General features: G+C 40.4%; 1 protein-coding gene across 1 annotated transcript in view; it reads left to right on the top strand.

Moving 5' to 3' along the window:
• The window catches only part of LOC119903834 (collagen alpha-1(XVIII) chain-like), a 78003-nt gene that overhangs the window by 34546 nt on the left and 27740 nt on the right, over positions 1-15717 (top strand). The window contains 5 exon segments of the mRNA XM_038720082.1: positions 11225-11322; positions 11324-11455; positions 11457-11768; positions 13847-13930; positions 14964-15035. Coding sequence (XP_038576010.1) covers positions 11225-11322; positions 11324-11455; positions 11457-11768; positions 13847-13930; positions 14964-15035 — 698 coding nt within the window.

Below are 15717 nucleotides of genomic sequence, written 5' to 3'. Positions count from 1 at the left end.
TTTGGTTGACTGACTGACTAAAGACTACTTTGATCTCTGAGTTTGTCTGACCACAGACAAGTTGGCTTGTGACCGATAATGTATCAGCAGTCCACTTTTAATATTTCCTGAAATTTTTCACAATGGTCACTTTCTTGCAGAGCATTGCTTCTCAAGAAACTGCTATTATTAAAATGTCTATTTTTGACAAACAAACATGTTTTAGAATGAACAAATGCCCAAAATGTTAACTAATCGACATTTAATGTAATCGTGCTTAGAATTGTGTCACTGAACATAGATCACCCCTTTAGACTTTTTATCCTTTTTTGTTCCTTGAAGGAACAAATGTTCTGTAAATAAGAGTCAGACAGACACCAGCTAAAGACAATTACAAGCCCCTTAATCATGTTTGCCCAAAAGGAAGGTGCTTTTCATATGAATACACACTACTTTTCTTTCATTGAACTTTTCTTCAGGGCAAAAATTGCAAAAATAGCTTGGCCTTGTGATAAATAAGTGAGATGTACTGTATTGTTTTCTTTAATAGGTCTAAGTTAACTAATTAATACAGTTAACATGCTTTGCAGTTTTAATAAAATTTTTAGCATAATAAAAAACTGATAGCAGCTGCAGAGCTTGTATTCAGTTTAATGGATCCACTTTTCAGCATTTTTCTTTTAGCAAGTTGTCAATATTTTCCATCTTACCTTTCAGTTTCTTTGGTGCTCCCTCTCCACCTTTATTAGACCAAATAAAGGTGGAGACTTGCAGACAGGGGTCAGTGGGATCATCAGTGACACCAGGCTATGACAGTGAACTACAGGATTCAGTTGTCAAGCTTATGTTTTATGCATCTCAACAAAAGCGTCTGGAGATTTTAGAGGGGTCTCGAGTTTCATTCTATTAGCAACTGAGGTAACACACCCAAAATGCCTGCCTTCATTTTAAACCCCGGTGCTATTAGAGAGACACTTGTACAAACCTCCTGTTCCTTTAATCACCAAGCTCCCATTAGCAGTGGGTCTCTGTCAACTGATCACGTTTTCAGTATGAGAAACCAGTCTGGACAAGAAAGTGAGGCCTGGATTATTGTGTAACTTAGAGCACTGAAAATCGGGGTCTGAAGTGAAGGGAACAATAAATGGCACCATGTAGAGCAGGCACAATGTATGCAGGGAGGTTTAGGGTACATCCCACTTAAAATAAAGAAAATAAACTGATGGATTTGCATTAAGTAATGTCTCAAATTTGACACTGTCTTGATCTAAATGTAAGACAAATTGTTAAAATCCAGTGGATTGAATTTCTTTAGTTTAAATTTTGTAGTTTTGAATTGTGTTGATCCCATGCAATAATACAATCGCTGTAAAAAAAAAAAAAAACTATTTAAATTGATTATATTTAAACATGTTAACATACCACAGCACCTTTTGCAGTGGAGTTTGCAGGTTTTTTTGCTAGATCTGTTGATTTCTTATCATGTTTTAACAAAGAGGATGAGTCAAGGGGAACAAATTGCCCTTCTCTGTAAAACACTGAAAGCATCAGTATTGTACACTGAAAGGCAAGGCTATCAGTCCGCAGGAGATTTTCACTGCTGTGACAAAAGGAGAAAGAGAAGGAAGGAGGAGTTAGGAGAGGGAATATTGCCAGGGCAGCCAATACAGCGCACACCTCCTCCTGCTCTCCCCCTTTACTCTTTTGAATGGGGCACTCCTCTTCACTTTTCCTCTGTGCCTAGTGGAGTGTGTGTGAAGACAGAGCTGGAAAGTGTGTGTGAGAAGTGTAGTGGCTGTGTGGACATGTCATAATTCACCCTGGGAGCCTAATCAATTGGGTGGACGTGGTCAAGACTTGACATTATGCCTAAGATGAGGACCCAGATTGGAGCTCTGTTTTTGTTGGCCCTGTGGGTAGTCTACTCTGATGCTTGGTTCTGGTCCTGGACTGATTCTACAACTTTGGCCCCAACAGTGGAACATGAAGGGTCTGGCAGCCCAGCAGTAGTGGAGAACCACCATCAGAGAATATTGCAGGGGTTAGAGCGGAGATAATTGATGAGGTGCATATGATCCAAAAACTTGTGCAGACTTGGGATGAGACCACCGAGGCTCCTCAACTGACCACTATACCTACACCAGAACTGGAGAACGTACGTGCATCGGAAAAGGGAACAGCACGGATTTCATCACGCATACGTAAACCTGGTAATGGAACATCATCACTAAATGGTATGGGTTCTGGAGCATCTGATCATTTAAGGTTTAGAGGAAATGTATCAGAACTTGGATCTGGGGTTCAGTCTGATTTGACATCAGACCCTGGGTCAGGTCTAGTGACTGACCTTGAGTTCAGATCTGAATCTGGATTTGCAACAGGAGCTGGAACTAGGAGGGGAACTGGCTTTGAAACACAGGGGGTTTCTGAGGAAAACCAACAACAAGGGTTAGATAGTGGAGACAGTGTAGTGTCCCACACAAATGAACTAAAATTGAAGTTTCAAGAGAGTGCTTGGATCACTAGTAAGAGAACAGATGAGGGCCATACTCTTGATAGCACAAAATCAGAGCAAAATATTGAGTTTTCTGTGGAAATTCCCAATATCACTAAAGGAAATAAAAATCTTAACGGTAGCTCTAATTGGAATGCTAAATACTTAAATTTGACAAAGTATTCTCATGAAAACTTCCCAGAAGATTTACTAACTACAGTTGAAGGCAATAACTCTCTAGAAACTACCCAGGTAACTGAGGAGAACCAACTCGTGGAAGTTACTCATTTACCAGCTGGTGAATCAACAGCTAACCAGGAAGCTTTACCTAACCAAGTTTTACAGACTAGACGAGCTTCATTTGCTAGCCAGGCAATTTTTACAACTACCCAAAAAATGTTAATTACCCAACCACAAACAACTAACATGAGTGCAGACACTACCTTAATGCCCTTAGCTATACAACCTCAAGTGCCTAGTCAAGCATCAGCTACTAACAAGAAAGTGATGACCGGTCACATGTTAGATGCTACTCAACCATCAGTAAGTGAACAAGCGCCTAGCCAAGCAACCACAATTAGCCAGGCAGCTATAGGTAGGCGGGCAACAGCTGAAAGCCACACAGAATTAGCCAAATCAACGCTGGTGATAGAATCCCCACAATGCTTGTTGCTAGATACTGCTCTTCCTTTCTGCTCCTCCATGGTTGGGGAAAGGTTTGTTGTGCCCAATTACCTCAATCAGAGCAGTGTGGAGGAAGTCCAGGTGCTCCTTAACAAATGGGCATGGCTGTTGAGGTCACATTGCCACTATAGTTTGGAGTGGTTTTTCTGCCTTCTCTTGGTACCAAAGTGTGGCTCTCGGGTCCCGATGCCGGTGTTGCCTTGCCGGAGCGTCTGCGAAGTCTTGCGGGACAGTTGCTGGACACTCCTGGATGAGGGACGCCTCCCTGTGGAGTGCCACACTCTACCAGACGAGGAGGATGATGGGTATCAGTGCTTGTCACTTAGTAATCAGAAAGGTAATCACTGGTTCAGATTAATCCTGGTTTGGGGATTCATTTTGAACCAGTTTTCAGTATCCCTACTCCCCAGTTTGTCTGGTGTTTCCACCTACTACCGAATACCCCACACCCAACCAAAATAATTACTTCCCTGTCAGACATTAACAATGTCCTGGTCCGCATGCACAGCAAAATAACTTAAAAAGAAAAATAAGCATGCTTGAAGTTTGCTAATCCTGTTTTGAAAATTAAGTTCTGGTGACAGCGATGCCAGCACTTTACTTAACAGTGTTGCATGTACAGAATGTGTTTCCCTCTTCTTTTGGATTGCATGTGAATTACTACTTCAAAGTCATTATAACACACACACACACACATACACACACACACTAATAATTGCTTGGTTCTATATATCCTATCCACCATTGATAGCATCAACAGATACACAGTGCATAGTATTAAGAAGTGAGAAGCAAACTTCAAGCATAACATGCCACATAAAAGATGGGAAACGTGAAAACATAACCATATAACATTTCTTTTTCTACATATAATTATTTATGTGTGTGCCATTCCACTAGCCTTAATACATCTGAAATTGCAAAAGACAGTTCCGTCCTCTGTAAACAATTTATGCATGCAACACTAGATAATTTGGCATCTAGAACTGCATGTCTCTTTTGACAGTGACAGCCTTGCGGGCAACTTGATGTGCATTTGTCTGTCCAGGAATGGACATATTAGGTTGTCATGCATGGGAAGCAGTCATGTTTGCATCAGTTACTTTTCAGTGTGATGTCAGTTTGTACAACTGTGCTAAGCAAAATAATTTATCACAGCTGGAATGTTTCTGGATTCAGGTGACACATTTTAACAGGAGAAAATGTTAAAAGAATGAATCGCCATATAAGGCACTTGTTTCTATCTTATCTGGAGTGGTGTGCATATTCTACAGTAGAGTGTTGTAGTGTAATTCAGTTTTTGCAGCATCTCATGTGCCTGTAATTACTGTGAGAAAAATGCATTTAGATTTAATGAATAGTTCAGGTCAAATACCAGAACAGTGAATTGGTTGTTTGAAATGGTTCTTTCAAAACGGCAAGTTATATGAATTTCTCTAATGTTCAAAAATTCCAGTAAACTAGTGGTTATGCTGTAGTTTACGGTTAAATTGGTTGATGCAATTCTATTCTTCTAAACATTAATAGGACTAGTGTGCATTTGAGTTGTTTTCTCCGAGACTAACCAGGAGAATGCATGACCTAAAAATAATTAGGAAAATGACTCAGATGTTCATTGCTATTAGTCATCCATGTGAGAACATCTTGTGTCGTATATCAAACAATCTAATATGAGAAAATCTGTTTATGAGAGCAAGCTGCACCTCAAATTATGAATGGCTTTATAGCCATTCCCTTTTACATGGTTACTGTCCTGCTCTCCACTCTCAGTTCACATCAGTGGGAGTTCAAGACTGTGTCTTTTTACAGCTTCACTATCTTTCTGACAGCTTGCTTCACTGACAGACACGAGTGGACAAGATCTCTCTGGTTCCAGCACTAAGTGATGCGTCTGGGCCCAAATAGATTTGTGTTTGTTTGAATTGTTTCAACTTTCTATGTGGTTGGTGTGCAAGGTCATGGTGTGGTTTTCTAATCAGGGGGATAAGGGCTATCTTTCATATGTAGTCTTGTTGTAAATGACACAAAAGTGCTAGCTTTCCGGGTACTGCATAGCTTAACACTTCACACGATTGTAACTGTTCCAAAAGCCTATGTGTTTGGAAAAGCACAAAAGGGCTGCAAGACATATGAAACAGCTTCAAGACACAGCAGACTGACCTTAGGCAAATGATCTTGTTACCAACTTTACACCCAGAAGACAGGGTTTAAAGTTTCTTCAGAAGCTGGTTCACCACCAAGGCATGCATGTTGGGTATTGCCTGTTAAAGTGGCCTTAAGGTATCGCTGGAGAGCTTTCAGTCACTCTAAATCATTCTTGGATAGACAGAAAGCCACTGCAGCCAGGACCATCTGATATTGCTCATTCAAACACAGCCATGGCAAATATCTACCAGTGGACACTGCTTGTTAGAGTGATGGAGGCTGATGTAACATATTACTTTGCTATTAAGTTACTTCTATGAGGTGTCTTTGCATCCAGATCCTGAAGATAACTGACAAACGGTGTCTAGGAGCATTCTAACCTCACATGTTTTCTGTTCGCTAAAAGACTCATGTGCCTATGCTGATGTCTTACTGCAGCAGCCAGTGGTCAGATTGGTAAATCTTTAAAAGTGGTTAACAGGTTGGTGGGCTTTGCTTAAAGCTGAGTGAGGTCACACATCAATAGTCAAGATAATGTGTTACAAAGCTCTGTAAATGTGTGCCCTTATTTCCCAGGTTATTGGCTCCACAGCTATCTTGGACTGTTTTCTGCTACATCTTACTGAACTCTTATGAGTTCTTTGACTCTTAAATTTACAGATCAGAACCACTACTATGCAGTGTCTGGGAAGCTTTTCACTATCTGCAGCTGTGTTTGCTTGATGTGTGGGAGGAGGGCACTCATATTCTCTTTTTTATTTGGGCCTTAATACCACCCCACTCCTACATAATTTAACTATGACCTGTCATGCAAGAATGTGTCATGATATACTACATTTTCTGAGTTGGTATTTTGGATGAAATTAAAGTTAAGGGCCCTCGTCATGGGGCACGAAAAACAGTGGAACAATTATAGACTAAAATATGTGAATGTAGCCTATAGATATGTGTATGTGGGATATTACTGTGGGAAGATGGCAGAGATAGCTGTGTGTGCATGGAAACTTTGTAAGTAGTCTGTCAGATGTACCACGGGGGGGGGGGGGGGGGGGCTAAGACAGGATTGTTAGGGCACAATAGCCCTTTTAATGATGTTTTTCCATGGTTACCAGTCTCCTGCTTGAAAGATGAGCAGTCATTCATATCAGGGTCTAGAGGTCAACTGCAATTTATTTTGGTTAGTTCTTGACGGTAAAACTATATCCTGCATGATAAACTCCAGTTCTCTCCGTCAGTTTAGGCTCTGTGATTGATATTAAACAGAATCCTGTCACGTGTGTGGTGGTCTAAAAGATGAAAAGGATGTTTTTCTCTTAAGATATACACTGCTCTTTTGGTGGAATCTGAATGTCTGTGTACATTTAGTTTGTGATTTGTGGCTTGTACACCAGTTTGGTGGTCTGACACTGATTTGTAGCATCACGGTGCCATTGAGCCGAGATTGATATTGTATCTCATTACAGAAAGGCCCTAAGCTGGCTCTAGTTCTCCAGCCTGCTGCTTGCCAGGGAATCATTTTGAGTGGGCTCTCAGGGGGGTTCCAATTATGGGCACAGTGTGGTCTGATGTCTTTGCTGCCAGAAACTCATTGCCCCCTCTGGTTTGTGTTGCACGAAATGAGAACTGATGAGGCAGCGTTGCAAAACACAGTACAGGGATGTCTCAAACTGGATTGTGACACTTAATGAGTGTCAGATTTTGAAGAGCAGTGCCATCTCAACATTTTGAATGGGCTCTAAACCTATTTAGAAGCATTTCCATTGTGCCTATAATATCACACATGCTATTTTCTTCCAGTTGCAAAAAGACATATTTATGAAGACATGTGACAAGGGGTGTGTTTACTCTGCATGTTTCCTTTGAAGGTTTGTCACTTACAGGTAGAGAACGTGGTTGAGAACTTGAAAAGTATCATATTGCTCCTTCCCCAAAGAGTAAAGTGCACAGCTTGTGGCAGACCCATCTTCCTTTTTGTGGTTTGAGAATTACAGCTCAGTCTTCAGGGCGAGCCGACATGGAATCTCCTTCCTGGACTATGATGTGGTTTTTGGCTTGATATCTTTTGCGAGCATTCTGCATCATCAGTCAGCATCTACTCGCCCAGAGGTTCAGAATATCTTTTGCAGAAAGACAGGACCATTTATTCATGGTTTTGATATATAGACCTTGATATTCAGATCATCCTGTGTTCATATTTGTTTTCCAGTTTACACCTTGCATGGTTACAAAGCAATTAGAGAAGTTACAAGATATATTTTATGTTCCATTGTTATGTTCCACAAAGTAATCATCGTACCGTATCTACTTTCATAAGATACAATTATGAACGATTGATTCCACTAATTACAATGATTTAACAATATAAACATTAAAATGACTCCCCTTTAATCCTGTAGTAGTAGCCAGACATACATTAAAACCGCAAAATCAAACAGGATCAGATAAGCAGATATCACAATATCATGTGACTAAATTTAATTAACTTCACTTTTAAATTTATAGGCTAACAAGCACTAAAGAAAAAGTTTGTGTTGCTTAATGACTGTAGATTTTTTTTTAACAATCATGGGATAGTAAGTCATTTCTCCAGGGGTGAACTCTGACACTCAAAGGTCAGACCACTGACCAGCTTTTTTTGCAGAGCAACGGGAGAGATCATTACCCCTGTCAGCAGGCCTCAAGGGATGTTTTAAGTGGTGATGAAGCATAGTCTGTGAAAGTAAAATGTTTTCTGGGACAGTCCAGATGTACAAATGTTTTCCCATGGATTATACGGGATCCTGTATTTCACAAAGCTGTATATACAGTCTCACGCTGTATATACAGCTTTATCAACAGGGTGTCACCATCTCTTGTACCCCATCTTGGAATGTTTGGAGATGAAGTGCTGCATTCTTGGTCAGTAAGCGGCCTTCTTGACAAGACAAACTAGAACCATAAACCCAGCACCTCGCCATTCATCAACCGTCTTTTTCTATGCCCGATGGGCCTTGAAGCCGTCATTGGTTAACAAAAGCTATTTGGAAAACCTGAATTGAGATTGCACTTAAAATGCTAATGGTGAAGCTTTTGTATATCCAACGATTTTTGATCTCTGAGAGGGAATGCCTGGTTGGCCCTTTGCTGACAATGTAGGCACATTGAGCAGGCCTCAGCAAAAGCATTCCTTTGCCAGCCTAAAGCAGGTCAAACCTTTTCATCTGCTTTAGATCCGGTAATGAAATTGTCTTTATTTACATGTCAGAGCTTTCCCTTTTTCTTCATAGGCATTTGCACAGAAACCTTTTTTAGATTTGTAGTAAACTGTGATTATTTTTCGTCTGGTTCACACGGATGTTTCTCTCTTTTTGGTCAATTCTGAACATCACATCATCACATCTGGTTGGTGTAAGTGATGACTCATAGGTGACATATTTCTCTAATGAGAGGTTTGGGAAGCTTGGATCGTGAGTGCATGTGTGAGGATGCCTATTTGGCAAGATTATGAGAAAATCAGATGTTTGAGTTATAGGATACAGAGATTGTCATACATGCTGCTTGCTGAGAGACAACCAGGCTGTTTTGAGAGATGCGCCTCACATTCCAATTTATTAGAACATGAAGTTTAACACAAATTAAATCTTTTTTATGTCCAGCTGCTAACTTAACAGTTTGAATGTCTTTTGCAAATTACTGAAGTACATTGCAGATAGTAGGGACATTTTTCACTACAAATGTCATTCAGAACAAAATCATCATTACTTTTCATTGGAAAAAAGTGAATATACACGCTCACTTATTAAGTGTTTCTGTTTTAGCTCACATGTCAGCTTCAGTACCTGTAGCAGGAGGATTACAAATTAAAACATGATGGGTTTCACTGCTCAGTTACTACAGAGTTTTCCCTTTTTCAACCCTACTCTGGCAGAGATTTTGCACATAAAAGCGAGCCAGGTTTAGACATGTGAGCACAGGCCTACTGACGAGGCCCTTGAGGTTTCTCCTTCTGACTGAGTAAACATCTGTTTGGCTTGGTGCAAATGTTTATTATTAACTGCCCTCTGTTCAGGAGTCAGGGATCTACAGGCGACCTAAGGTGCTCTGATTCTGGGACTAATAATACTAGTTAACATTTTCTAGTTTAGCTAGAAAATGTTATTCTGAGGTGTTGTTTGTCTCAAGATTTTATAAGCTTTTAAAAAGCTTGTTGTACATGTTGTGTTGGATAAATGTTATGTGAAGTGACCCAGAGAGGATACTTTGCAGAGTTTGTTTTTTTTTGTTCTTTTCTTTTCTGCATGTGTATCACTTATCTAAATGTGCTTTTTTCAGATTTGGTTGGTATTTCTGGCACATTTTTATCCTATCGGTGCTTCATTTAAATATTCTGGTGACATGAACAGAATATGATTAGATAAGTACAAATTAAAATGTGCAATCCACTTAGTGATGAATCTTTGTCAGAAATGAGTGGAAAGTATTTTTATTGCTGTCCTGTTACAGCTTGACTGGGTCCTCTGTCAGCTCAGATTTATATGAAAGCGTCTTTAGTTCTCAGACAGCGTGCAGAATATCCAGGCTCGTGTTTCTGGTTGTACAGCGAAAAGCAGGACCCCGGGTTCAGCCAAACACCTCGTGTGTTTAAGCTCTCAACAAAGCCAAACGCCAACCCCACTGATCTCCAGTACTCAGGGCAGTGGGGAGGCTTTGAACCGAGCAATAGAGCTCTCACATTAGTCACCAGGTGGTAAAACAAAGCATTTCTTCAAAGCACCAGAAACTACGTCAAGTGTTGTCTCAAAACAGTGATTTTTGTGAGTTCTCTTTTAACACGAGAAAACATCATTTTTGATCAAAGCAGAAAAGTTTAGTCTGTCTCCACCATGAATGTGAATGAATACACATCGGTCTTTGTGCTCCTTGTATTCTTGCCTCCAATTATTATGCACTGACCTCGCCAGAGTCACCCAGGGTGATGGAAGAGTGAGCAAAGATATGCAGCGGGCCCAGCTGTTGGTCCCCGCGTGCCCTGGACCAGTGACATTTAGCGGATGTCACACAAATTGGAAGAGTCTTTTGTTTTGTTTTAATTGTCGTTTTTAGTGTCTTCAGGAATGTGACGCATAGTTATCCATATTTACCCAATTCTGCACACAGGAGTCAAAAAAAGAAACAAGTTCAACATTTTTTATGGTAATTTACGGAGATCACATCTAGTGTCAGCAGCTCTGCGTGTTTTTAGCTCTTCTGACATATTTGTTTCAGACCCTTCTATCACTATGTTCAATAATAAGTCTTAAACCTTTTTTAGAAATGAAATACGACACAGCAGAAATATAAAGGTTTTCATCTCAACGCATACTGTGTACTCTCAACGTGTAAAGTTAACTCTCAGGTCACATCTTCTTGTGCTCTATCTTCCAGACTGTGCCTTTACATCTCGCTTTAAGTCAGGAAGTAGAAGTTTGACGTTAGCTGGTCTTGTCTTTGGAATTCAGGCCCAATGTCTGCTAAAGTCATCTGCTTTTCCCAGCCTCAGCCTTTGCCTTTTTTGGGTGGATGTCATCTGTTTCCATATTTCGGTTTATGAATTGTTTGTTTGCTTGTGGTCCCCTGAGCAGAGTTGCTTTGCCAACGCTTCTCAGAAAAGTCTACAGTTTGGTTGGAGGCAGTTGTGTCAACTTAGCATTTAGATAATATGAAATGTGTAGATGCTTTTTACGTCACTGACAAATTATGCTGTTGATTGTTGTTTTTTTGTTTTAGCACAACAAGGACCTATGCAATTATCAGCATCCATCAGGCACATTCACTCTAAGTCAACCCCCAACAGCCTAATATAATCTGGTCTAACATTATACCCTGCCATGCAGCCCTCCCTTCTAACCTCCAACATATTTCAAGCATATTGTGGCCTTACATCCTTTTTCTCTCCCCCTCTAGAAGACAGTGCAGTGTCCCTGCTACAGCTGATTGGGGATCCTCCACCAAATGAGATCACCCAGATCTATGGGCCCGACAACAGCCCCGGCTTTGTCTTCGGCCCCCGATGCCAACACGGGCCAGTTGGCCCGTGCCCACCTGCCGAACCCATTCTACAGAGACTTCGCCCTCATCTTCAACCTTAAACCCACCTCTGACAAGGGTGGCGTCATCTTCTCTGTCACAGATGCCCTCACAGCAGATCATGTATGTGGGTGTTAAACTGTCAGCCGTGCAGGGCAGCAACCAGAATGTCATCCTGTACTACACAGAGCCTGACTCACAGCAGTCGTATGAGGCCGCCAGGTTCCTTGTGCCCTCTATGAGGGATACCTGGACTCGATTTGCCATCGCTGTAAGGGATGACAAGGTGATGTTCTACCTCAACTGTGACATAGACCCTCAGGTGATGCGCATTGAGAGGTCCCCGGACGAGATGGAGCTGGAGGCCGGTGCTGGGGTCTTTGTTGGGCAAGCTGGAGGAGCCGATCCTAATAAGTTTCTGGTGTGTACACAGGCCTTTTCTGTTTTGAACAAAACAATATTCAGGCCCATGAAATCAAGAAATTAAATAATTAAAATATTATAAAATGATTATTATTTTTTGTTAAAGCTTTCATAGTAGATAAAGAAATATTTGCATGATGCATCTGCAGTGAACATGTACGACTATATTACTATATTTACTATATTTATGTGTTGGAGTCAGCAGACTGCATGTTTCACATTCCCAAACTACTTCTTTTTCTAGAACAATACGATCTGCACTGAGACAGTGAAGTTTTGGAAAAGTGTTTTGATTTTCCATAGTTAATCATGTGAAACATCTTGGCTGAATAACTCTGATATGATTTGATCGCTCAAATTGGCCTCATCTAAACCATAACATAAATGTTGACCTCACCTCACAATCTTTTGAGAGTAATCTGCAATTAATTGGAAGTCCTTGCAGTTCCAATATTATTTATTTCAGTCATTTGACTGCTGAAAATCCCAACAACTGTTGACCTTAGCTTCTAAAGGGTTATAGTAGTTTGGCCTTTGGCTACCTGCGTGGAGAAAACGTGCCACTGCATGCCTAAAGTCAGTGGTGATTATTAATTCAGCTTCTGTGTGTACAGCTAATTGTGTAAAACAGATAAAACATGGGCAGTAGGTACAGTATAGGTTTCTGTTTCCATAATACGCTGTGTAAGCCGTGAGCCATTTAAGTGTGGGAAAAAACAGCTTTTGTAAACATTGATACATGACACTATTGTTTTAGGGATTTACAAACTGCATTTTGTTTTATGTTCTTATAATTCACTTAGAATCTGGGGGAAATGACTTGAAAATGACTGAGTACTAGTGTGACAATTATTATCTCAGATATAAAAGACAGATAATAACTGAATTTATTTTAAAGTGACACTTTAAAACTATTTCCCTTGGGGTAAGGTGATATCTTTAATTCATGCAAATCTTCTATATTTATCTTAGAAAATAAGACATTAAAGATACAGTCATTTATATGGCTGTCTTTCTTCAGCATTAAGTAGAAAAAATATCTTCTATTCATAATGACAATTATAATCTTACATAATACATACATAATAAGTGTGTTTGCAGTCTTCCCTCTGCTGTAACAATTGTTTTAATCTTTTTTATTGTTCTGTTTGAAGACAGCTGCCTATTTTGGTGTGTTTTTTTTTTCATACACAAGCATATTTAAGGTATTTCCAGAAATATATTTTGTAAACCTCTTGCAGTATGTGGAAAAAGGAACCTAACCTTGTTTCTTCCTTTAAGACTTGTTGGCCATGTGCTATTTGTTGACCCTAGCATGGCCCTAAGCTAGAGAGGTCTTGTGAATTTAATTTCTCCAATGAAATCAAGCCATAGCGAGCTTCTTTTACATCTAAATATTTACATTATGTATTTATAAAAAGGACATTTCATTCCAAAATAGGATTTGTTTAGTAGATGTCTCTAGCAAAAACATAATGCAGAGTCAGTTAGTAGTCCATCTCTTGCACAGAAACAGATTTATTGTGAAGATCTAAAGCATTTGTTGTCATCTAAACGCCGTACAAGTTACAAAAGAAGCCAGTACAACCATTAAAAGCCTGTATAGGGTTTAAATGTCAAAGAGCCTTTGCTATTTATCTTCAAAGCTCTACTAAAAAATCCATTTGACTTTTTTCTCAGCACATAAATGTGTCCTGAAGAGTCAACTTCAAATAACTGAGCAGCTGAGAAACGACCTCTTTATTCACAGCTAATGGCCCTTTGATAGGCTGCGAGATAGCATTCTTGCTATCTGTGCGAGGATCCTGTGTGGGAACATGTATCAGATCGTGTGTGCGGGACAGAGATAGAGGCACTTCACAGGCTAAAACTGGAGACATCAATAGCCCCTCTGATTTTGTCTAAAGGGGGAATTCCTATAAACATATCACCAAAACCCTAGCAACAAGTTCAGAGATAAGCACCCGTGCATGTTGAAATAAAGACATCTTTTGTGTGTGTGAGGACCATTAAGTGCTGTTCTAACATAATTATATGTATCAAACATAAAAACACCTTGTCCTTGTTTTACAACAGGGGGTGATCGGTGAGCTGAGGGTGGTGGGAGACCCCCGTGCTGCTGAGAGGCACTGTGAAGAGGATGAGGATGACTCGGATATGGTGAGTGGCGGCGAATCACACTATGAGCACAACAGACTACATGTGATTGAAATGCTGTAGTATGACTGCAAAGAAGAAGAAATACTGTATGTTAGAAAGATAAAACAGCACTTGATGGTCTATCCAAAACCACATGAAGACACAAACACATGAGCAAGTGTTTATATGTTAAAGTAAGCTGTCTAAAGTAAGCTCCAATCATTAGCATGTCTGGCTAACTAGCTTCAATAATTAAGTTAGGGGAGAGACGCCCTGAAGTAATACAAATAATGACATTTTACTGGGCTTTGTTGGTTTATTGCAGCATGCTACATCATAAATCATCAATATCATCAATCTGCAACAGATGACCACCCACACACAAACACAGGTGTCTCACTGCAGCCCATCAGCAGGCTTAAATGTTATTTAGTAAAACATTGCCTTCGCAGCTGTTCTCCTCACGAGACCACCAAAACCTTGCCCTTACTGACAGAACAAGGTTGAAGATTTTACCGCTTGTTGTCAGCAGATCTTTAGATGTTGTCTGGATTAGACGGGAGAATGACATTCTTTGGGGAAATGGCGGGTTTCTGGTTTCAGGATGTGTCTTTTATCGCAAATGATAACCTCACACACAGCTGTATATAGGACACATTACAGGTATTGACTTACCAAGAAGATTTGAATCTAACGGGAGTATGTGAGACCTACTTACCGTATTGTAATCTTTCTGATACAACAAAGACACATTTGCAGTAATAAAGACAACACAGACCACTAAAATAGGGCAGTAATACTGTCACAGAGGGGACAGATAGCATAGAGGTTGTGTAGTTAAAATATATGTACAGGTATCCAGCAAACACACTGCCCTAATTTGCTAAATTCCTTTAAAGCTGACTTGAATTTAACCAAGTGGAATTAATGGACGGACACACACACATTTAAAAGAGCAGTTTCAGATAATTATGTAATAGTCAATGCACTGAATAAAACAAGAAACAGAACATCTTGTAGACATCAAAATTAATTGTGTAATTGGTCTCCTCAGGCGTCAGGGGAAGGAAGCGCCTATGAGGAATCCAGAACCACAAAATCACCCATGGAGAAACATATATGGACGGTATGGAACAACTTTTGTTTATTATTGAGCTCTTTAACTTATTATTAGGGCTGGGCACGTTAACGCAGCTTTTATTATTATTATTTTGAAAGTGTGCTGCTCACTGGCTCTGAAGACACATCCAGTCAAACCATGGGTCACAGGAGGGGGGGGGGGGATAGCGTGGATAGCTACACGCTGCATGCCGATTAGTGTTGGGGAAGATGTCTGTCTAAGGAACATTCTTAAAATCACAACGTAGTCGCTTGGCCCCCGCGGGGTCGTTCTGCGCTTCGGTGTCCAGAAAGGGAGACAAGCGCTCGCGAGTAAACGGCAGGTGCTCTATGGTCTGCAACCATGGCAAAGGCTTCTGTGTGCTACACAGCTGTAGCCTATTTAACTTAAGTTAAAATTAGAGGCTTCATAACTTTACCTGATCGGCCTTCATCTAGTTTTGCGGGGATGCTCTGCCGTGTGAATTCCTGTTTATGTCCTATTTAGTAAAGAGTAATAGATTCTGGAAACTCACAAACAGCGAAGATCAGTCTCTCTTCCAGTGATTTGTGCTGCGCGTCGCGTACAAAAAGTTCAAGACAATTCAGCTTTGGCAGCAGGCGAGCGTGCTTTGTGAGGCGAGCGCTTCACCTCACTCTGACAGGGACACTTGCTACGGAACATAGACTGTTTCTGCTGCTCCCTGATA

Source organism: Micropterus salmoides, unplaced genomic scaffold, assembly GCF_014851395.1.
Source record: "Micropterus salmoides isolate LMB-PRFRI ecotype aquatic unplaced genomic scaffold, ASM1485139v1 Ms_hic_scaffold_15, whole genome shotgun sequence".
Taxonomy (NCBI): Eukaryota; Metazoa; Chordata; class Actinopteri; order Centrarchiformes; family Centrarchidae; genus Micropterus; species Micropterus salmoides.
Note: the sequence above shows the minus strand (reverse complement) of the source record. Positions and strands in the feature narration are given on the sequence as shown.